Source organism: Apus apus, chromosome 4 (genome assembly GCF_020740795.1).
Source record: "Apus apus isolate bApuApu2 chromosome 4, bApuApu2.pri.cur, whole genome shotgun sequence".
NCBI classification, from domain to species: domain Eukaryota; kingdom Metazoa; phylum Chordata; class Aves; order Apodiformes; family Apodidae; genus Apus; species Apus apus.
The window spans coordinates 21,076,817-21,101,506 of NC_067285.1; the positions used below are offsets into that span (position 1 = coordinate 21,076,817).

The following is a 24,690-nucleotide window of genomic DNA, read 5'->3' on the forward strand; positions in this document are numbered from 1 at the left end:
CCAGATCAGGCAAACCAAACCAAACCATAATATAACCAAACCAAAACATAATATAACCAAACCAAAACAACAAAACAATCAAAAAACAACCAACACCCAAACAAACAAAATAAAAAACTCCAAAACTCCCTAATGTCCCCCTTCTCCAGCTCCCTGCTCTAACCAGCCAACTAGTGTCTCCTCCACAGACTGGAATTCATGCCTTTCCTGAAGTAGCAACAAGGCTTCAAAGCTGCAGACATTTAAAACACAATTAAAGGTAATGAATTCCTCAGAGCATAAGCCAGCAGCTGTAACCCTGAACATGCCAATGGCTCTGCGTAACATCCACCAAGTCCTTGCCAGTTCAGTCATACCTCTAAGCAGACTAATGCTTCCTTCCTCCCTTTCACCCCCAGCACATTTCTTCCAAGGCTGCAGCTCCTTCCCTACTTGGTGTGGAAAAGAGAGCAGTGCATCTAGAAGCCTATTTAGGAGGAATGCAGATAAGTGGCAACTACTTCTGCACAGCAGTCTCTGGATTATCTCACACACTCTAAACATTCGAGTACTCCTCCTACCATGGCAGGGGGTAACAAACAGCTCGTTAATAGCTCCGAGTAAGGACACACGCTTTTCAGGCATTGGTATCTCAGCTGAGAGCTGCAGGCAGTGGTTATTTTCAGTGGTCTAATGTCCATGTGGGGAAAAGTAATTTCTTTTTGTTTCTTCTCTCCTTGTTATTTACAGCTCTGATGACTTGCATAGGATTTTAAAACATTTGCTAAACATTAGATGAACATTCAAAACTCATTTGGCAGGTTCCTTACATTCATAAGATTTGGGCATCTGCTTTACCTTCTCAGTTCTGAGGTTTTTTTTACAATTTCAAAGTTTCCTCTTCAGATAGAAGAGCTGTAAGTATTTTGTTGCTGCACTTCAATGAAAAATCAAAGTCTTATATTAGTATAATCTAGGAGTTGAGGCTTTTAGAAAAATTGCAAGCTTTCAGACTTAAGGGAATAATCAACAATGACAAAACTCACTTTTCACCTGATCAGGTCTCATACATCACTTCCAGCACTCATTTGCCCTGGCTTAGACCCCTTCTCACTCTGCCACCAGTTTCCCTGACCCAGGCAGATGCTCTGCTCAACCAGCCAAGCCAGCAATGTGGAGGTCCCAAATCTGGAAAGTGGGCAAAAGGCTGCAGTGCAACCAGTGCCTCCCACCAGAAGGTTCCTCTGCTTAAAGGAATTTGCTGGAAAGTACATCTCCTCTATACTTCTCGCTTTGTATCACATAAAATGTGGCAAGAAAAAAAAGCTAGAATACAGGAGGCAGCTCCAGGTTAACCCAAGCAATCAACTCTCTCTGCAAGTATCACTATTCTCTATCCTGAAGTATGGAGAGAAATATGTTCCCTATCAAATTTATTCTAAGAGTTAAAGAACTTACTGTCATTTTTTTTAGAAGACACTGGGCTCCTAAGAATAAATGTCATTAAAAGACTATGAATGAGTGAGCAGTGCATATAAAAGAATCATACCAGTTCTGTACAAGACATCAGCCTCCACACACTCTTCAGCAGGTGTTAAGAGTGCAGAGGGAGCAGTGAAAGCTCACTAAATGAAACAAATGGCAGCATTGAGCATGAGCTTGGATTAGGTGTTCTTATAAATAATTGCATTTACAGGGGTTAAAATAAACAAACACAGCACATTTCATATGCAGTATCACTGCTTTTTTTTTTTTTAAATATACTGCATGTTTATTTCCTTCTTAATGAGCAAAATTAAGTTATATGGGGCATATGCTAGCTTTTGTGCAATTTAAGAGGAATGTGCCACTCTGAATAAGAAAAGTTTCATAGGAAATGTAAACTAGGTGATGGGGCTTTAAGAACTCAGAGATGCTTTTGAACTAAGTCATCTTACAGTCAGCAACTTCAGAGTAAACAATGTTTATTTGCAACCTGAGTTAACTCAGTTCAAGGTCATCACTTTTAGAGCATGGAGCAGAAAAGGATCTCCTGGGTCATCAGGCCTACTCCCATGCTATTGCAGGCAACTGTGTCATACAATCCTGTGCAAGAACATTTCACATTCCAGCTTAAAACTGGTAAGGTTTCCTGCTTCCACTGCTCCTTCTGGAAGCCTGCTTCACAACTCATTCTCCTCATGGCTTGAAAGCTGTTTCTGATTTGCAAACTAAATTTAATTCATGAACAGCCACAGCTAAATTGTTTTCCACCAACACAATTTTTCGTTTAAGCAGCTTTTCCTCCTTGCACTCCCCCCATCCATGCATTTTTAGAAAGCGATTGCACCTCTGGGTCTTCGTTTTGCAAGGCTGTAAACAAGAATTTCTAAAGAAATTGGCCTGCATGTTGTCACCCATCTCATTAAAATCTGGCAAATAGTGGAAGACTTTAAAAGGTTGGCAATCCAAAGTCTAAACTCTTTAATGTCATTAGAAACAGAGAGCAAAGCCTAGAGCTGACAAGCCCAACAGCTGAAAAGCAAGGTTTAAAAGGTAAATCAGCTTTTTTTTAGTCCATTCTAATTCTGGCCTGTCTACTAAAAACAATTCTATGGCCGATGCTAGTTCAGATAGTGATTTGATGTCTCCAGGGACCTCCCTGAAAAGAAACAGACTGGAATAATTTCACATCAGCCATTGAACCTTCATTAGGTGACAATGACTTATGTCTGCAGGGTTGTGGGGATGAAAGGTGGCTCCTGCTTGAGCCATGAACCTGCTCTGCTACAGACACAGAGCTTTGGAAAACAGCCATCCAGAGGGTTGTTTGGCACAGAGCAGATAGAAGAGCAACTTGACATGCACTGCATCACCAGTTCCCTCTGGATAAATTACTGCTCTTATCATAGAATCAGAGAATGGCTAAGGTTGGAAGGGACCTGAAAGGTCATTAGGTTCCAACCTCCCTGCTATCAGCAGGGACACCTCACACTAGACCAGGTCGCACAAAACCTCATCCAACCTGGCCTCAAACACCTCCAGGGAGGCGGCTTCCAGAACCTCCCCAGGCAACCTATTCCAGTGCCTTGCTACCCTCATGGTGAACAATTTCTTCCTGATGTCTAACCTAAATCAACCCTCTTTCAGTTTAAAACCATTACCCCTTGTCCTGTCACTGCTGTCTCTGATGAAGAGCCCCTCCTGTAGCTTTCCTGTAGCCCCTTCAGCTACTGGAAGGCCGCTGTAAGGTCTCCTTGGAGCCTTCTCTTCTCCAGGCTGAACAGCCCCAACTCTCTCAGCCTGTCTTCATAGCAGAGGTGCTCCAGCCCTTTGATCATCTTCATGGCCCTTCTCTGGACCCTCTCCAACAGATCTTTATCTTTCCTGTACTGAGGGCTCCAGCCTTACAGTGAAAAGCATTTCTTTTCATGACAATAGATTTTAAATACACTATAACTTGGCTTTGACTTCCTCACAAGTTCATAACTACTGCCCTCTGTGTATTTGACAGCTGAGATCAAGGTGACAGTAGCTGTATCCCGTGTATTACTCGCATCTGCTATGGAAACCAATGCCTTTGTGCCACACCTGTTTCCCCAAGCAGCTCACATTAACATTTTAAAACTTCAGAAAGAAAAATATTTTTTAGGATATTTTAAATAAAATCTTATCTTTGTCTTTGCAGGAGACACAAGGCACAGCATTTGCGAGCAGAAGCAGCTTAGATTTCTGCTCAGATTCATCTGTGGTATGTATGCTAACACTTCATAGATGGAAGCATTTTACAAACAAGTTGATATACATCCTCTACAAGGAAACTCACTGGGCACAGATCTCAGGTCACCAGCCTCTAGAGGGAAAGCTGTAAATTATTTAGCAGCACACCACAACCAGGAATTTGGGCAGGGACCTTGTAACTATCAAAATTACCCCTTAGCCATAAATAAATCCCAATGCATTCAATGACACCAGATTCACCTTTTTGCAAAAGGGAAATCTTTCAGACAACCTGCAATCACCACACCTAGCCCAAAGGATGCTGCTTTTATACTTCAGCTGAAAGAAATGGAAGCACTGAGTTCAAGCTGTTGTGAGACTACTTCTAGGAGCTATGCAGCTGGGGTTCTCTGTGTGCTGCACTTAACTCTCTGTATACCTCTGACATGAGGCCACTTGTGCCTCTGCAGAACAATTGCTGAAAATAAACAGACCCAAATTCCAGAAGCCCTAATTATGTATGACAATGGATCTATTCAGCTGACTGCAGGGTTGAGGGACACAAACACTACATTGCATTTACTACAGTGAATGGCATTCTATAAATACGATCAGTTAGATCATCTGAACAACATCCAGCAGCTTCTCTTGCATGATTTTGTACAACAAATACTACAAAGGCTGTCTTCACCTCTGTCACACTCTCAAACAGTGAAGTAGTAAGAGGAAGTTGGGTTAAGTATAATTACTAACTAGAGATTGATTAGTGTCACAAAGCTGAAATACAGATTACAAACATTTGACGGAAGTGAAGGTAGAGAGAAGATTCTTATGCTCCTCTGACATATGAACCAGACACTTGATTGCTACAGACCATGTTATACCATCCCAGGCATATCCCAAATTTCCCAGTTGTGTAAGGCAAAGGAATTGCACAGGCATTGATGAGTGTTCACTGTGGCAACCACACCAAACAATTTTTAATTATGGCCTCTGCTAGCACTAGCTGTTTTGAAGCTCTGCACAAGCACTCAACTAAGCAACAGCTAACACTTTTCAAGGAATACAGGCAATGTTTCTATTTTACCCAGAGATGGAAGACTCAGGCCTCTGCAATTTCTAATATATGTTGAGCTGGCACAGTATTAACAAGGTGCATGTATCAGTCTTACAGGTTGCTTTTTATATCTTCAGAATAAGTAAAACCAGTGTAAGAGTTGATCTCATTTACAGACAACTGCAATAACCCTCCAGTTAACCACATATAGCTAAGTCTAGCCAACACCTATGGGGAGTCAGGCACACAATGCTTCCACACACAGCTTCGACAAGCGTAGGGATGCAAGTTGAAATTAGACAGGGTTGTTCTCCTTAGTCTTTGCTAACCTGGAGGCATTGTTACATTAGAATAATTGCCAGGGAACTGCTTCTTCTACCTGAATATTTGCCACAAAAAAGTCCCAGCAAAACTCAGAAGGATGAGTTTTGTCACACATTCAAAGCCAGACAGCAAAACTGTACCTGCCAGGGAATTCAGGCTGGAGTGCTGGCTTGCTAGCCTTATTGGACTGTGCTGCCTCTGAAGTCACCTACACGGTGGAATGAAGAACAGTGACTGCTCTGTTAGTCAGTGTTGAAAACAGTCTAGAAGAAACTAACTGCTGGGTTAAGCAACAGTCAGACGTTCAAAGCATCTCCAGAAAGAGCAGAAAGTCACATTCCAGAAGCCAGTTTTCATCTCTGCTTTCCTCTGACTCCTCCAGCCACAGGTGACCAAATTCAACTATTGCTGAGAACTCCACATCCATTCTTATCACTTTTATTTTAGCAATAGCCTCAGAATCAGCATACAGGAAGTGCTTTCAACTCCTCCTTCCCATAAAAATAGTCAGGAGGAAGATTCAGGAAAGGGACTTGCCCCTTTCCTTTAATGAGAACACAAACCCACGTAACAACTACCTTGATATGTTCTCTCTTTTCAAGCAGCAACTGGAAATGGCTACCCAAACGAAAGCAGCAATCTGAAAACCAGTATGTACGGCCCCAATAGACCTACCCACTCAGTGCATATTAGCATACACCAGTGCCATGTAAAGTCCTGGGAGCTGAGCTCACTGTCACTAAAAAACATATCAGGGTTCTTACCTTGATTCAGGGTTTTCAGTTAATGGTGCCATTTTCTTAGTCCCTTGATTTCACTGCATAAGAGGCATGAAAGAGTTAAGAAAACCTTAACTGTGTTACCCAGTCACTTGGCTGCTGAGGTGTAACAAGAAATTTGTGGAGGCCTCTCTCTCTCTCTGGTACCCTTAAATACTTTGCTCCTCCTACTGCTGTGCTTTAATTAGCCAGCTGGTTCTTAGTCACCCCATGCTGTCACTAGGCTTGCTCACCATCAGCAACCCCCACCCAGCCTGCCTGTCACTCCCCTGCCACTGTCATCACAAAAGACACTGACTCTTCCTGCAGCTCGGGAGCTAGGGAAAGGAAAGTTCACAGTTGACACTTCATGGTAGCACGGGTATGGGATGCATTTCAGAAGGGAAGTGACGGGCAGACCTTGAAGAAATACTAAAGTACAGGGAAAGTACTTAAAAAAGCACTTTTTTTTTCTTTTTTCTTCCTCCCCCCCTAAGGCAGCATCTGCTTGTTAAGGAAGGAGTATTTTCATTAGCACTGGATTCGGTAGATCCTATTTCAATGGGTAGGAGCTAAAGGGCAGCTAAAGTTTCTACACTTGGCAGCTGAGAAGACACAAAGTGAAACCAACTGCTCACATGGCTAGTACTTATTATATGCCCACTCTATAAGCCTTGTAACAGGCATCAAGAGAGCTTTTAAGCCATAAGCTGTCCTAGAATGTCCCTAGAGTGGAGTATGCCCACCACAATGCAGCTTGGTTCTCTTCTAGACAGCCCATCACTCACACTGGAGGGACGTGCTGCCAACTTTTAGAAAGTTGAGTGGTATACTCACACATCCCCAGATCTGGGCAGCTTGTTGGTAAGGAAGGAGAGAAGCATCACAGGATCACCTTTCCTTCTACAGTGAATGTCTACAGAACAACCAACCAAGACTTCTGGAAATCAGACATTGAAGGTTGGTTCTTGTAAGACCAAGTGCTGTCTTAATAATGGAAATAATTTAAAGGAGACCCTCCAGTGTATTGGCAATGTCCTTTGTCACCAGACCACAACAAGTGTACCAAACACTGCTGGCTTTCATGACTGACACTCCAGACTGCCTCTGTTTACAGCCTGTCTCAGGATTTTGATTCCCCAAATATGTACATCCAGGCACCAATCTGCTGTCAAACTCACAGATTGAGAAAAACGTACTGAAAATTATTGCAAAACAAGCATCTCAGCATTCAAACAAGACCTAGAAAGCAACATAGATGGCAAGGCTTGCTGATTGCACAAGGGCACAGAACAAAGGTTGCTGTGTGGGTCAACACTTACTCTAACTTCAGGTTCTTTCAGTAAAATGTTAGTGAAGGACACAGAACAAAGGTCTCCAAATACCCACAGCCATAAACCCACACTGATGCACTGTGAAATGCTGACTGAGGTTCTGCCAGCAACACAAGTTCTTTTCCTCCCCAGCACACCCTTTACCAGCCCAATACTTACCTCCCACCAAATTAAGCATTTAATTGTTAGCCAATATAGGCAGAATCCTGACTTGGTATATTGGCTAAGGGGCAAGAAGAGGTTGGAAAATATTGCTGCTCCATCTTACTTCATTTAAGACCAATCCCATACTTCAGTGTGAACATGCCACTGGTAGTTCTAATTAGAGTAAACAAAGTGCCCTCGAGCCCACATTTACTACCACGTCTCAGAAGGCTGATACTGGGGAGCTTCTATCTAGGGGTTTGGTTTTATCTACCCCAGCAGACATTAGAGGCTACTTGCAAAAATCCAGTCTGCATCTAGGTTTAGAAGACCCTTTAAAAGTCAGGTGTATTTAGTTAGGGTGGAGGAGGAAGATGTTTATTTCAGACATACCAAGAGTAAGAACAAAGAATAATGGAAAGCAGTGTGGTTTGAATGGTCAGATCCTACTGCCCTCTCTGGAAACAAAATAAACAAACCAAAACAAAAACAACCAACACCAAAAACTCCCATGTTGTTCTCAAAAGCAAACCAGGACAGCCAACAAAAAAGCTCACAACATTGTCCAAAGTAAGCTCTGCAGTCATCACCAGCTCCAGTTACTTGAACATACACAACAGTGCCCAACAGGAGACCTCCCTCACCACCCAAAGATAACCTCCTTGATCTCCATCAAGTCCATTGTGGAGCCCAGACAACATGACAATGTGACAGCTGGAAGCCCTGCTTGCTGTGCAGCGGGGGTTTATAAGCAAGCCTCTGATAGTTTGCCTTCAGGTAATAAAAATGATTGTGATTAAAACGTTGACAGAGTAGAAACCATACTGTAAAAATAACAGCTGGAGAACAAAAGAATGGCACCTAGGGAGAAACAAAGTAGGGAACGATCCAGAGGCTGGCCCAGGACCAAACTTAGATAATAAAGTTCAGGTCAAGGATTGGATCTGAAACACTTCAGGTCTTTGCTGAAAAAAGCTTCGACAACCTTCAAACAGCTTGGCAAGAAGGGAGGAGTTTCTGGTACAGCCACTTGGATGAAATAGTGCATTTTCACAAAATATGCTATTCTACATGAGTGGAGAACTGGGAAGCAAGCTTAGCATTGCTACATGGCCATGTAAACTTGGTTGTTTCCAGAGTCCAAGACAAAAAACTTTTATAAAGCAGCAACAGTGTAGTACCCGCTAGAATTCTCCTGGCATCTACTGCTGCACAATCACTGCTGTATTCTTCTCCCATAATAGCCATGTCTTTGCAGAAGACATCATCTCTAAAACAGCTGAAGGAAATAGCAGCAGGGACAAATCAATTTGCATAACAAAGGAAGTTTTTGGCATAACAGGGGCAGGTGTGATGTTCTGAGCCACTGCTGTAGTAGCCAGCAAACAAATCCTTTCACTGGATGGAGTGGGTTGTTCCAGTTATAAGCTACATTGAAAACTTTGCTGCACAATTTGTACAATTTTTGTGCTTGATAAATGTCACACAGCCATACTAGTTCATTCATCCCACCCCAATATGCTATGGGGCTGGGCCTTCCAGCCACCAGAAGAGGTCAGAGAGGTGCTGTAACATGCAGTTGAGAAAATGATGTACTTTTGACAGATCCAGGAGATGCTAAGCAAAAGTGATTGAGCATGGTTCTGCATATAGAGGAAGAAGGCAAGCAAATATAAATCATGCTCACATTTTTAGCTTAGTTCCATTTGAGTTCTGGGGTTTGAACTGCAAAATAAAACTCAGACAAAATACCGTGCTATTGCCAGAGTTCCACCCAGTACTGCGAATGGGCACAAACTCATTCACCCAACACCCTTGCCCTACTAGGCTGGAGCTTCTGCTTTGTTACATAACAGCCATGCAGGCTCTAGTTAGAATAGCTTTACAGCACCCTCCCTGCCATCAGAGATGAGCCCTAGCTTGCCCCAAAGCTTCCAACACCCAAATCTCTTGGATGCCTCAGACCTGAGTCCAGCAGCTCAGTCCTCCCAGAAGCTATGAGAACCAATGTCACCACAGAACGAAATACTGATGCCAGCAGCCCCTACAACCTGCCAGGCAGCTTAGTGCAACTGCACAGGGACTCCATAAGTACTTCTGAATGTGTGTGGTATGAAGGGATTCAGACTGTCACCAGAGACTGAGCAAAACTCCTTGCAAAGTGTACACAGGTCTTTTAAAAGCTCTAGATAGGAACTTAATCAGCCAGAGGGAGCACGTCTGCAGAGCAGAAGTTAAGGGCTAGAAAAAAGCCATTCTAACAATAACGTGGTGTATTCATCCAGTGAAAGCACATAGCCTGCTAAAGCACAGAGAACAACACAGGCTACAAGACAAACTGCTAGAAAATTTTCTCAAATGGCTGAGAAAGGCAAATGCATAATTCAGCTTCCTTGCTGAAGACTGTTCTAGTGTCCCTTCTGGCTGTTGGAAATAAGAGATATGCTGTAAGCTGGTGAAAAAAACCACCTACCTACCTCGTAGGATCACAGTTTACTAGGCTCTGGGATCTACAGCACCTTAGGGAAGACTTGCATGAGAGGCATGACTCCTGCAGCTCTCTTCTACGGACTGGATAACTCAGGAGGAGCTGGAAAGCTGGGAGCTATCAGCTGTTTAGCAGTCACCTCAGCAGCAGTTTCTCCCACTTCCCATTGATCTGCTGACCTATTTGAACTCTGATGCAAAAAAGAAAATTTAACCTTGCCCATCTACCTTGAACAGTTGCTGACTCTGCTCTGAGCAATTCAGAACCTACTAAATACAACATGGCAGGGGAAAAAACTTAGGGCTTAGCTATGTTTACCCAGATCCTATGGAAATTAACAGCAGTTACAGCATGCAATCAAAACATGCATCCTCACCTGCACATACGCATCTCTAGCCCTTTGCACCCTGTACTGCCACTTGCACTCCAACAAAATGGAAACAAAATGTGCCTGCTGTGATTTGTGGCATATGTGCCAAACTGGGGCATAGGACACAAGGATTATGAATGCTCAGTGGCCACTGGACTGTGTGTGGCCAGGGAATCCAGGGTCTGTTCCTCTCCTACAGAAGAACAATGATACTTCGTTTAACAAGCTAAGTTTAGATTAGAGCCAACCTTACTGATCCAACCAGCACCTCATTCAATGAAAGGCACTGCTGGCTGTGAAGGTAACAGAATACAGCCCAATCAATATTAAAAGCTTTTGTAATGGCACTAGCTGTTTACCAGTGCTTTTAACCTTTGTGCTGTACAGTTTAAATTAACTTTAAGGCACAGTGAGGATAAAATCTTCTGTGACATACAAAGAAGCTGATTTTTGTAAAATTCTCTCCTTTTCTTCAGACTCAAAACACTCAGAAATTTAGCATAATCTCTGTGCCACCACCCCAGTTTACCACCTTTTCTAATGACAGTGAATTGGCAGGCTGTCAAGGGTAAAAAAGAAGAGGTAGGAGTGCAGGAAAGAAGGGAACTAGCAGATCTAGCAGGAGCAGCAATAAAAAAAAAATCACACTGTGCTCTCCATCCCAGTGTTTGCCTGCAATGCTTTCCCCTGCACACTAATTGCTAAAGACAAGTGAATAGCAAATCAGGCTACCAATAGCTGATCCTCTGTTCTCCAGGAACAGAACTACAGAGCTAAAAGAAGCAACATGTCTTCCAGTAGACAAGCCTGGGCACTCATGGAAATAAAGTTCCAGCAGTTCTGCCTTGCTGTGTATGTCATTAATAAGTAGAGATCCAGCCCAAAACATCAGGCTGAGGAGAAATTTTTATTTTTCTTTAACTTGGCCAGCTGGCTGGAATTATTAACCAGTTATTCTTACACTATGAAAGCTAATGAGAGAGTAATCGTATCTCACAGTCCCCAGCTGAAAGTCATTGCCTTTGAGAGTTATTGAGGGCTGAAGTTCCCCTTTCTCACAGATTCCCTCAAACTGTGGCTACAACAGAGTTTTGAAGGCCTCACTGACCCCTAGATCTGTCTCCTAAGAGCAAAACTTGGCTATAGGTGTATTGAGAGGAAACATTATTGAACCTCTTCAAGGGGACAAAGACAAAAGCTGATCTCCCCCCAGCTACTCCCACCACACCAACATTTCTTACAAGAGCAAAGAAACAGTGACTGGATGACTAAGTAATGATAATGACTGCTGCTCAGTGCACTGTTGGGCTCTGATTAGATTCATCTTGGCTTCTAACCAGATTAAAAAACAAAACAAAACAACCCACAACATTGGCCATTTAGAGAGGCAGGACTGGCCTATTAGTGTCAGTACAGGGCTCAGTCAAGACACTCCTGGGTCATTCTCCTTATCCAGAAAGTCCAGACCGTTCACTGTGGTGATGTGGAATGAAGTAAACAAAGATGTTACCCATCAGGCCATAAGCTGATCTCATGACCCTTTGCATCAGAAGTTCCTTAGCCCAAAACCACACAGCTCAACAGGCCTTGGGGAACATCCACCTCTGGAGGCACAGGGGTACTGAAGTTTTCACATCCTATAGTAACTGCCCTCCTCTACTGAGCAGGCAGGAGCTATGAGCAGATTTGGAAGACATTAAGGAAAACATTTGAAACACACCATCCCTTCCAGCATCTCTGCCTCATCAACTCTCCATCTGTTTCCAAAAGTTGAATGGAAAAAATGAAAACTCAATCTTCCTGCGTTCTATAAACTCACTCTTTATGCTATTGCTCCAGTTTCTAGCATAGTTCTGCATCATTTAAACCTCTTTTCAGCTGGCGTGGAGCTGGTGTGACCAGCTGGCTGGAGCCAAAATAACATTCTGGCAACACCTTCCTGTATGAGACATCCTGCTCTGTCCCCAGGGAAAGCAGGAAAAGGAGGACTACTCATTGCACCTTACACCAGCCTGTCTGAGTAACCTTCAGCATTCACTTGAAGCAATGAATTAGGGAACTCAATAAGGCAGCAGCTATTGACCAGTAGGCCCTGGGAAACATGGCCATCAGTGAGAACAACAATCTAGCAACCTCTGCAAAAGTTCTCTGCATGCACTAAGGGCAATTTTTCCCCTTTTTGGGAATAATAATTAAGACAGCCTTGGACCTACTTGGTAGTGTTTTCCTCACTTTGTGTCACTCCCACCACCCACAAGACCAAGAGATATAGTCAAGATTTCCCCATGGTGTTTTCATAGACCTGCTTTGTTTCTTGATGCAGTGGCTAGATTTTTTTCCTCCGCCTTCTGTGCCTCTGATCCAGCTTGGCAAGCTTGGAACTGTTTCGTCTCCGCTAAGTGCCAGATGCCTGCACTAAAATTCTGAAGAGAATAGTTCACCTGCAGCATGCATTGCAGGTCACATTAAAAACCAACACAATGCCACAATTAGATCTGAAAAAACAACAGTTGAAAAATAACATTGTATACAAGCACTTCCCTGCATTCCCGTGAGTCTCCAATGAAAGGAAAGGAGTAGTCATCAGACTACAGTAAAGCAAATCATTTTTTCTCATATGAAAAGATACTGTAAAAAGAGCCATTTAGAGCTCCACCTAACCTGGAACAGGGGCTAAAGAGTAAGCCATTCTTCTTCAAACTCCCATATGGGCTATCCAGGCTATGGTACTCAATGCTATGTGCTCCTTGAAATGCAGATGAGCTATGCCTTGATAACACTTGACAGCAGCCAGTAGGGTGGAGCAGGCACTGGGGATAAGGGAAGAAGGAAAGGAGATGTCACCACTTGGCTGATGACATAAGTCAACCACAGCACAAGCATGAAGCACCTCCACTCTCAGACATATCTCTGAAAATGAGGGTTTCTTGGAGATGCTCTTTTTCCAGATCCTGACTGCATCTTTCTGTCTGGAGGAAAACCAAATACTGTGTTCTCTTCCTTCTAAAGTGGCCAAACTGAGGGAAGGGAGCTTCCCTTCCTTTTGCAGCCAAAGCACAGGATCATATTCAGGCTTGGTGTAAAACAGCCCGTCTCTAGAAGAGACCTAGTAATTGTCCAGATTCAACAACAAGGTGCAGGTTGTTTTGCTTCTAAGGCAGCAGGAGGAGAATGATTTAAAAATGGCTTGTTACATCCTAAACAGCTTTCCATCTTCCTCTCAAGCCTAACCCAATGGTGTATCACACGTCAATGAATTCTGCTCACTATTGCCATGCAGGCAGGCACCAGTGCTAAAACTGGATTTGTAGCTAAACTTTGGTTATTATCCTAAAATGTAACCCTCACTCCAATTCCAAAGTCCCGCTACCTCCATGTGTTTCTGAACTATGGCACTAGCATCAAAATAAACAGAAAAGGATGTCACAAATGCAGATAATAACAAGGAACACATCTGATGGTGGCAAAGGCAAATTTAATCCTTGCTGGTATTACTATGTTTTATCTAATGCATCCATGACTCACCACAAAAACAACACTTGGAGCTTGATCCTCTTACAAGACCTGGCACTTTGGACTGGCTAACCTACCAAAAACCCCCATATCATAGAGTGCTGCTCTCACCAACATATAGAATTCTGCTGCACAACCCAGGTAGGCTGCTTACAGGAAGAAAAACTCCTTCACTGCAACTGATAAAGACAGATGGGATTTTGGTGCCCCAGGACAGACTGAGGTCTCCCAGTGATGTGCTCCTTCCCATCCCCTTAAGGGTACTCACGCCAGTCAGCTGGCTGAACTCTTCAGGCCCAGCTTAGGACCGCAGCTTCCACTCCGTCTTCTCTTCACATGCAACTGCTACATAACAGCACATACCTAAAGTCAAAGAAGAAAATGCAATCAGTGCCACTAGTCCTCCTGCCCAACACAATTTCTGAGAGGACTGTACCAATCAGCCATTCACAGAAACAATGTTACTTCTAGATGAAGCAATTCCCTCTGCTTACTCCACAGGAAGCAGAGTTAGTATTAACAGCAGGCTGACCAGATCCACATCCTAGCATCCTCTGTGTGGGAATCGGTATTCACAGCTGTCTCCAGGGAAAGCTGAAACCACATCCATTTTCCTGCCTTTCTGCTAGAGATCCCCTCCAAGCAGCAAGGACAGCTGAGTAGCACAAATACTTACGCCTCCCTAAAACCTACAGTCTCTTTACTCATGTAAATCATTGCTGTTTTCAGCTTAATTTAGTATACTGCTTTGCAAAAATGCAGAAAAAGATAAGTGAATACACATCTGATGCAGCTATCCCTGCTGCAGCAACAGGCTGATAGAGCCTGGTCTGGGAGCTAGGGGTTATGGCAGCCACGAAATGTAACTCCCTGCTCCAGGAACAAAAACCCTCGGAAGGGCAGGTAGTAGACATATACTAATAAAAACCTACCAGGTTGTCTTCGGACAAATTCTTTGGCTAGGGTACACAGCTAGATGGACAGCCACAGAGGACCTTTTTTTTTTCCCCATGCATACATTGAGGTTTACTAAATGTGACTACTTAACTCCAGTCCAATATTAAGTCTAAATTGTTAGATTTTATACTGATTTGATAGATGGCTCTGCAGCTTCATTGTTTCACTCAATAACATTAACAGCAGTCTGGCTCTAGAGAGATGTCCTTGCAGTTTGATTTATAGGGTAAGCACTGACATCATCCAACCTTAATAATGTAATTTAACAGGCTGAACTAGTCAGCTAGTCACTCTAAGCTTCCACACTGAGTGAAGAAAGGGGTTCTTCCAGTGGGCAACCCAGACTCTCCCTATATTACCTTCTTCCTACTTTTCTGTACTTAACAACTTTAAAGAGAACCTGAGGACACCAACTAGCAAAATTACATACCTGCACTGGATGACTGAACCAATCCTTGTGCATGTTTTATTCAAGCTCTGGGAGGAGTAGAGTCAAGTTTCGTTCAACAAGCAATGCAAGACCAGAATCTCCAAGGATCTGGTAAAACCAGCCTGCCAGCCAATAAGCCTCACCAGTTACACATCCTCATCACAGTGCAGGTGGGGCATAAACATGACATGGAGAAAATGGAAGGTGATGCTCAAACATAAAAACTTTTAGAGTATCAGGGACCTTGCTGGGAGCAATGTCAGAACATGTGCACAGAGCTCCAAAAATATGATACGTTTACAAGCCTCAAGACTTGAAAGAAGACCTGCTAATATCCCAAACAATAAGCCTAGAAGAACCAGGCTAGTTTTTCAACTAGAACACAAGTTGAAGCAAACTAGATTTTTCTGTCCAGGACAGTCTAGTAGTTTCTCCAACACACAGAAAGGATCAATGAAAGGACACATTTGAAATGCTTGTCACTACTATAGAGAAGAAAATTTCCCATAAAGTTGTCCAGAGTATATACTGAGAGAGAGAGTTAATATTCCACTAGTAAGGTCAAGCCTTAGTTTTGCTGTGACACAAGAAGCTGCCCTGCTGGCATTAACTACCATTTGTTTGCTTTCCCAACCTGCCCTGTCCTTGTGAGTTGGCAAAAAACTGAAGCTGGCTGGAGTCCCAGCTACCAAAAGCTGCCCAATGCATAGAACTCGTTACTCATCACAAGGACTATGAGCTAGGTTGAGAGGGGGAGGAGAAAGTAAATGGCAGAAAAAGCTACTGATGGAAAATATTCCAGTGCTGAGAGTTGTTACAACTAAGGATCTAACTTGGCACATAGCCAAGGAGCACAGCAAGACTTGGGAATGTGGGTGCTGGTTATGGCTGGTCTGTGCCCCAGTCTAGAAGACGCAACTAAACTTCCCCCTTTAAAATATGCCCCACATTAACTCCCAGTAGACCATAAGGAGCTATTTTTTGGTGAAAAATCAATGCAGGATTCATGGAAGGATTCAGTTTGGACAAACATTAGCAACCAAACTTCCCTTCCTGTCAGTGGCAGCAAAATTAGGGCAGCTGGCAGTGTCAGAGATGAAGGACACTGCCAGAAAATTTTCAACATTTTTAAATTTTAATTTTGTTAGACCCCAGCTGTGTTATGGCTTTATCTGCTGGTAGAGTTTGATTACCACTGCAACAGAAACATCTACTGAAAGAGTTTCTACTGAACTATGCAAAAGGTACTTGGACTACTCCTGACAAGCAGTCAGCATCCTGGGCCCCAGTGGTGAACTGAACTGCTCCATGAGCTACAAAAAGCAGCACAGAGCCAGGCCAGTGCTCCCAGCTGGGAGCTGTGAATAAATGCAGCAATGCAGGTGAGTGCTGAAATCAAGCAAACTGTGGAGAAAAAAAGCCTACCACAAAACCAAAAAACCTCACCACGTGGCTGGAAAAGAGGTTTCCTGTGGGGTTGTTTGTTGGTTGTTTTGATTTTGGTTTTTTTTAAGTAGGGGTTTCCTCAAGCCTAAACACTTCTTGAGTTTAGTGTTCAGATCTGCAGTCAAATAAATCACTGTGGCAACTACAGGTTGCCACAGCCTCAGTCTGTCCTGGTATGCAAACCTGCCATTAAGGGGCTTTTCAGAGTCACATGGGAAGGGAACAGCAGGAAGAAGATGGGGATGAGTTTAAAGTAGTGAAGTACCAAGGTCTACATTTTGACAGGTGCTTCTGGAGGCTGCTTTGTTCATGCTGAGGGCCGATACAGCGGCTGATCGTACTATGGTAGTGCAGAATCAAGCTATCCAGCTCCTTCTCCCTTTCTCAGATCAACAGCCAGTAACCTGGCACTTCTTAAAAGGGCTCGACACAGGACACACTGAAACCGCATTCCCATGGAGAAAGAAATGCTGCCAAAAGCCAAAAGGAGAGGTGAGAAACAGGAGAAAACTCCTTGTCACAGTAGCCTGGCATGATCCAGCAAGACAAGTCTATGCTTACATTTGTGATCCATGGTAATGGCACCTAGTCACAATTAACCCACAGTAGACATGGACTTCAGCTCAGCACACTGCTATTCTTTCATTTATTTGTCACACCTCACAGCTTGATCTCACACACAACCAAGCAGACAGCACAGCTTCCAGTACCCCCACAGGCAGCAATGGAAAGCTCTGTCCAAGTGATCTCACACCTGAACACGACAGGAGGGCAGCTAGACACACACAGCCTTGAGCTCAAGAACTGAAGGTGCCAAGCAAAAGAAACACAGGAGTTTCACATTGTTTTCAAGGTAAAAGAAAAAGAGGCTGACCCTGTTTGACTTCATCACGTTGTTTGTACAGCACCCTGTGCTTTAAGCACTGAGCTGCAAAATCAAAGCAAGTACAATGGCAATGAAAACATCAAACACATCAGTGTGGGGCCAGCTTTGCAATGGAAAAGCAAAGGGTTGAAAAGAAAAAAAACACAACAAAGCATACTCAGTTCTAAAGGCCATTTAGAAAAGAACAACTTTAAGCAAGTCTATAAGACTATAGCAGAACAAAAATATTATTTTGCCATTGTTCACATAAGAACAGTCAGCCCCTTTTTCAAGGAGTTTAAATGGACAAGACAGATGAAGGGGAAACAGATGCATGGATGAGAAGGGACTTGACCTGATCACGTAACACCAGGATCAGTGCCAGGAACAAACTGTGACTCCTGTTTTCCGAGCACAATGCTCTTTTCACTAGCCTATACTGCCTCTAAGGCTGGAAACTGACACCCATCTTTTGAAGATGTTTCCATTGAAAGCTGCTTGTTACCATCCCACCTGCTGAAGGTTAACACTCCCTGCAGTGCTGGTAGCAGAAGTGTCCATGTGAGCACTCCATGATCTGCAGAAGGCACAGTCCACCGAGTTAAACTGAATCACCAGTGAAGATAAATTAAGCTCATCTATTTTCTTGATGATCATCAGACAGGGCTCACATGCACTCTTCAGCTGGCAAAGCTATGAGTGAAGTTATGAACTATCAGTACAGGTGCAGCAATAAGCAGCAGTGTGGAAGGGAGGACAAGGGTCCCTGTCTTCATCTGCAAAGTTGGTGCTTGTCCTTCGTCTCAGATATGGTTATGCTCTTCCACTCTGGAAGTCATAAGACTTGTGGTTCAGTTAAGAAGTGCTATCAATGGATCTTTTAAAAATTTCTTATCTGACCCACTCCATTTTGGGAGTTCTAGCTTAGTAAGCATCACATGCAACAAAAATGCCATCCTCAGCTATTGCAGCAAAGATCAGATTCTGGTAGCATTTTTGCTAATTACAATTTATAATAATACTGAGAATTAGCCTGTAATTGATAAGCCATCTCTAATGTTATTGGCTTTTGGAGAGTTTTTAGATTTTACCAGATTGTTTGTATGTTATCTATTTGGACTGCTTAGGGCCAGACAGCCAGAGTTCAGCCCGTGCCTATGGTCTGGAACAACTCACAGAATATTGCTTTGGGCCAACAGGAAGAGTGAAGACAACAGTGATGCTGTTACTAATCTATACGCGAGGCCAGGCCAAATCCTGCAAAAGAATGTGATTCCCAGTGAAGGCAACAAAAGAGGTATAAGTACATTCCAGGGTAGATCTTGATCTCTAAAAACTGTTTTATATTTTCTCCAGTATAGAAAAGAACTCTTCTAACTGAGAGACCTTCCATCTTAGTGAGCTTATGTAAACCAGTGGCTATCCTCACCCACTGCTCAGCAAACATGACACATACAGTATGTGAACTCCAAATGCAAATTCCTTACATGGACTAGTTGGGTTCAACTCTGTTGAGAAAACACTGTCAGCACGTAATAGATTAGCTCAAGCTGCCCTCTCCAAAGAAGCAACTCTTGACTGCTGCTGAAATTCCTCTTTAGTGTTTGTTCATCCTATGCCCAAAAGACTGCTTCTACCTGCCCAAATGAGTTAGCAAACTTGATTTCACTTCCTCTCCAACCTCTTGCAGGCAATGTACCACTTCACGACACAGGGAGTGCACCCTGTCTGGCAGCAGTGCCAGCCTGGTGCAAAGTACCCCTCTGCTCAGGTGTGGCTATCTTTCTGGTTGGGCATATCAGCAGGGAGCATACCAGCAGCTCTTTGCAGAGAGAAACTGTTCAGAAGCAGCTAATATATACCAGTAAGGTATACAAGAATGCAGTCTTCCCAAAACAAAAACACATTGGCACACAGGAAGCTGGAGAGGTCAGTGGCAGCTCTCAGTCTAACACAGATTTTAGGAACACATTTGCCCACAAAGAGAGAAGAGAAAGGGATATGTACGGAGGAGGTATCCCTGTTTCTCAGTTCTTCTGCATCTCCAGTTCAAAGCTGAGGACAGGAACAAACAGAAAACAAACACCAACTGCAAAATAAAGGAACAAAATCATGGTACATCTTTACAGCAAGTCCAGAGAACCAAACTTGCAGATCAACACTGATCCACGCTTTGATTTGGTCAATAAATGTAATTTCAGCAATGTGCAGTTGCTTACCCCTACAATCCACTGGTTACATCTTGAAAAGAAAAACAAAAAAACATGTAGAGGGTGAACAGAAAGAACAACACTGCAGCAATGCCAGAGCTTAGGGCACATTCTCACTTTGTCACCATTTTCCATTAGCTAATATTGTCAGCTCCACAGAGGTGAGATATGACTTACCCCAGAGTAACACTGTCCAGATACAGAGGTTACTCTCAAATGACCCCAACCTAAGTGAGATTAGAGTCAACCCCTCCCCTTCCCACCTCTTTCATCACCTCTATATTTAACTGCAGATTAACTCATTTCCTCTTTCCACATGTGAGATTAAAGTGCACAGAGTGCTGTCAGCTCAAGCAGAGCCTCAATGCATTCTCATGTAAATCACTGTTCAGTACATGTACTAAAGCATGTCAAGGAGAATAAGTCACACGCTTCATTCTCACAAAACTAAACACTTTCTTCTCAAGAAGTAAAACTGGTAGGCAGCCCAGTCCCCAAAATAGTAAGAGATGCCTCAAATTCTTATCTTCCCTCATTCATTACGTAAGTCTTAAAGACAGAAGAAGTGTCACTATTTACCACCATGTTTGAATGAAATGTGGGTCAGTGACCAAGGCAAAGGGTCAAACACATAGTTACTTTGCCTCCGGACACTATGTTGATTACACTTCTCTGGGAGGAAACAATAGCCCCTTATTCCAAGGGTGGGGCCAGAGGGGGGCCGGGATGGGAAATAATGCTATAAAAATCTCACCGAAGTCATACTCACTATGCTTTGTTCAGAAAGGCTGAGAACTATAACTGCCCAGAAAAAGGAAATCATAGCAGTCAAGGAGAGAAAGAGAATGCAGTAATTATTTCCCCACCCTGTGCAATATCACTCATGTAGGGCTTTGTAGCAAGGAGGAAAATGCTGCAGTCTGACACAGAGATACTCCACACAGGCAGGGCACAGTAGCTGCAGTTCTGGGGGTGCACTACTAGGCTCTGACCCTGTCCATAGCCAGCACCTAGTACTCCTGCAGGAGACAGGTGCCTTTTCCTCTCACATCCTCCCTTTGCATCTCAAGAACACTGTGCAAGGAAGACAGAATTTTATTTCTACCTGACCTTGGAGTCCTAAGGTGTAAGATCTTTATCACAGCTTGAAACAAACATTACTTGGCTGTAAATAAAGCTGGGACTTTAAAATCCAGCCACATGAGTTAACTCCACATAATTTTTGACAGCTAACAACTATGGTAATGAATTTTACCTCAATAAACAGAGAAAGAGTGAAGCATGCAAAATTCAGCACAGGAGCAAGTTTCTTGCCTTAGACTTTATATCAGTAAACCTTTAAAGTACAAGTACTTATTTTCCTCACTTCCCTAATGCTAAAAATCTCTCCTGTTCTGACACTTCAAGGGACAAGGTTCCCTTAATTTTCAGTGACTACAATAATGGGCTTCAGTATTTCTGCCAAGAAAAATAGAAAATCAATGTGGACAGTGAGCAGGGAAACACAGAGAAGAGCCACTGGCATTTGCTTCAGCAGAACAGCTGGAATAAGTTGTCAGTTCCCCTAATTGTATCCTCCAACTGCATCACCTGACAAAGGAGGCTATTAAAGGAAAGAAAATGCTTACGACAAGCTTATGACATCTCAAGAGCAATCACTGTCTCTCCATTATTCAGTAAGCTCTGGAATGACAAACAGATGAAAATGAGTAAAGGAACAGTGGAATGACATCAAGAGGGTTCAGCTCTAGATTGCAGGAGCAATGGGGCATGTCAGGCAGATGTGCCATTGCCAGAGCAGAATGTGTCTGATTTAATGCAGAGACTGTATTGCCTGCAAGTGAAATCCCTATATGCTGCACTAAGACAGATGCAACTGTAATGATTTGGTGCTGTCATGTATATAGCACAAAAGAGATGCTCATACACCGAAATAGAGAGAACAAAAGGTAAAGTGGCCAAATTCCTCTATGAAAAGAAAGATCTACTCTGCAGAGATCAACAACCACCAAGATGGTGGCAATTCTCTTTCAATTCAGGCATTCCCAGAGGGTTATAAACAGGTTGCAATGATTTTCAAACATCTTCCATTTATTTAAGGGCAGATACTGGGCTGAAGGTGTCCTGACATCTCTTTTTTTTCTGGCAGTATGAGGTCACTGTATAAAATCTACAGCAAATTTGGAACACATCTAAAGATCAATAGCAGGCTTCCAGTGATTTGAGAAGCTGTGAAACACTGAACAGATGGAAATGAGGAAAGGAATAGTGCACAGCATGGGGTCACTATCAGCTCACAGAAAAGCTGACACAGTCATACTGTCTGTGAGCTGTGTAACTGATGCAAAATGCCCCTCTGCTTTCTCTGGACCTGAGCTCCATGTTGTGATGAAACGGCACGCATGTCTGCTGCACGGCTGGCTTCTGTCCCTTGTCTGCATGTGCTTATACATACGTGTTTGCATATGTGACTGCTTTATTTTTCCACTGTGACTAAATGGAGTTATTTTTCTCTATGCTGCTCTTCCAATTCAGAAATTAGACTCAGACCCTGAAACAACATGATCTGCTCTTGGCAAAACAAAGGGCAAACGCTAAGGCTCTCCATCAGGACTACAGGAAAGAAAAATGCTTCCTGTTCTAAAGAACAAATTCATGTCTCATATTTCTTTAAACCTCATGTTTTGATGTCTATACATAACAGAAGAAAACTGATTGTAATCACTATGAGAAAAATTCTCATGAGATTCCCTGCCAAATCTGTATATTGGGCTTGAACACTGCAAGTAACAAAGGAGCTGGCAAAGTTACATCAGGTATGGCTGCATCCTTAAAAAAAAAAATCTCATTAAGAAAAATTTCCTGCTCATATGGCATTTATAGGAGTCTAAGCCAGTTAAAGAGCAGCTCTCAGATGATCACTGTTTGGACCAGAACATGCCAAGTTACAGCTACTACACTCTGCATTGTACTGGTCTGGGATGCTGAAGGGGAGAACACGGGAGACAGTTTCAAGGCTGCTATGGCTGCTGATGGACTATGCAGCACCCTGCCTGTAGGGCTCCACAAACACAACTTAAGAAAATTCCTGCTTGTCTCAAGCACAGAAAGGGAGTAATGCAAGGATCAGCCCTGGATCACAGACATGGAAGCTGTTCTGTATGAAGACCTGGGGACTACATCATTATCTGGGCTGGGATTAATAATGTTCCAGGCAACAGCCCCAGAAGAATCCGGCAGACTCTTGGAGCAGCCACCCAGAAAATCTGACTCGCTAACCAATGCATAACTAAATAATACCAAGGAACCTTGAAAGATTAGACAACTGCATCAAATAAATGCTTAAGAGACTAAAAAATACAAATATACATTGAGGTTACAAGGAAAGATTAGAGAAATATTTAGCTGGAAAAGACAGAAGAAGAAAAACTGATTAATTTCAGGCTGTAAGTGAAGCAATGAATGAGTAATTGTGAAGCAAGATTGGGATATGCCAATTTATCTTGCTCCACACTATAAAAAGGCAGTATATGTAATAGATATTCTTTTATAAAAATAAGTTTTTTAAAGTGGCATAAATTCATCCTGAGGAATTTGTTACCACAGGGCAAGGAGGGAATACTGTAGGGAAATAGCTTTACTGGCTTTTAAAAGGGATTAAACAATTAAATTAACATAAATAATACCTACAGCCTGGAGAGCTACATGAAAAGTTACAAGGATAATCAGCCTAAACACACCACTCTCTTCCATTTTTGCAGCCCTACGCTTGTGCCTTCAGGCAGGGTCTGCCCTTTCTCAGTCATTGTTGGAATTAAAAAGGCTGTAAAATTCCTATTTGGCCCTACATGGCCTTGTGTGTGATGGGTGCCAAACTGTGGGGAAGCACTGGTTCAAGTTCTCAGAAGTTTTGGGTTGTGCCACTGCCAGTGAGGAAGACTACAGCATTGTCTGGTACAAGACTGGTATTTCTATTCCTCTAGCAAGCTGGAAAGCTAATGACCACAGCAGCAAGCTGATTACTTTAGCTCAAGAGCCTTTCGCCCCCTAAAGTCTGCCCCAGCTGTGACTCAGTCTGCTCCTATAAATGAAGATAAGCACAAAAAACTCCATCTTTGGTCTTTTGGTTTTCCTACTCAGACCACCACTAAATGCATGAACTCTGACAGAGATTAATTTCTTGTAAAGTGGCTTTAAAAGCCACCCTGTCTTCAACAAAGCCATGATGCCAAAATACCAGCCCAGATTTTTAACATCCACTGTTCCAGCAACTGCAATAGTTCCAAAATGTCTATGCAAAAATACTGAAGTCTTCTCACATAGTCCTAGTCAAGTAATAACATTCAGCCTTTAACCAAAAAATTCCTGGGGGATTCTCGATGCTTGAAACCATTCAGAATTCCCCACACTGACTTAGGGAGCTGCTCTAAACGATATACAATCTCCCAGTCAGTTAAGAACGGGCACAGCACAAGGTGCCACCTCCCCATTTGACACAACCTTGGACATTGCTTATCTAGTATGGTGTTGTCAAATCTTACAATGGGTGATGTTTTCATAAAGCCTCACCTGATGGAAACAGAAAATTGCATGACAACCTCAGTTTTCATCTAATCTAATAAAAACCTCCGAAATAAAAACAGGGAGTTACTGATACTCACATTGAAGAAAAGAACTTGAAGAACCAGAAAGGATCAGAAGCAGAAGGCAAACAAAAGTCATTCTAACATGTATTCTTACATGACAAACAAACGCCCTTCATAAGTCTTTAAGTGAAATCACTTAACTGGGACAGACACACACACCACATACTGATTCAATAACATTTCAAGTGGCAATAGTGTGAACATACAACACATGACTTCACACATGATCTTCCAGGCATTCTCAGTTAGGAAACACAGATCCTACTTTAATGCAAAGGCCTATGATATCAAAGGACAAGGGACCTGAGAGCCATAAAATAAGAAGCTGAAACACTGCCTAGCAGAATGATTTTCTAAATACTTGGTGACATTTCTCAGGAGGCAATGCCTCCCTTTGATCATAGCACAAGTGCTCTGGGTGCTGGGGGCAGGACAATGCTGTGCTTAGTTGAGGATCCTCTAGCAGAGAT

At 42.9% G+C, this 24,690-nt stretch overlaps 1 protein-coding gene across 34 annotated transcripts in view; it reads right to left on the reverse strand.

Annotated features, from left to right (window-relative positions):
- Nucleotides 1-24,690, reverse strand: part of SORBS1 (sorbin and SH3 domain containing 1) — a 225,230-nt gene that overhangs the window by 71,376 nt on the left and 129,164 nt on the right. For 13 of the 34 annotated variants that reach the window (XM_051619171.1, XM_051619164.1, XM_051619167.1 and 10 more), the window contains exon 1: nucleotides 5,824-5,964. In XM_051619171.1, coding sequence (XP_051475131.1) covers nucleotides 5,824-5,855 — 32 coding nt within the window. In that variant the 5' untranslated portion in view covers nucleotides 5,856-5,964. Of the gene's footprint in view, nucleotides 1-5,823; nucleotides 5,969-13,934; nucleotides 14,030-24,690 lie in introns of those variants that run through there. The other 21 variants (XM_051619148.1, XM_051619144.1, XM_051619154.1 and 18 more) reach the window with 4 other exon arrangements.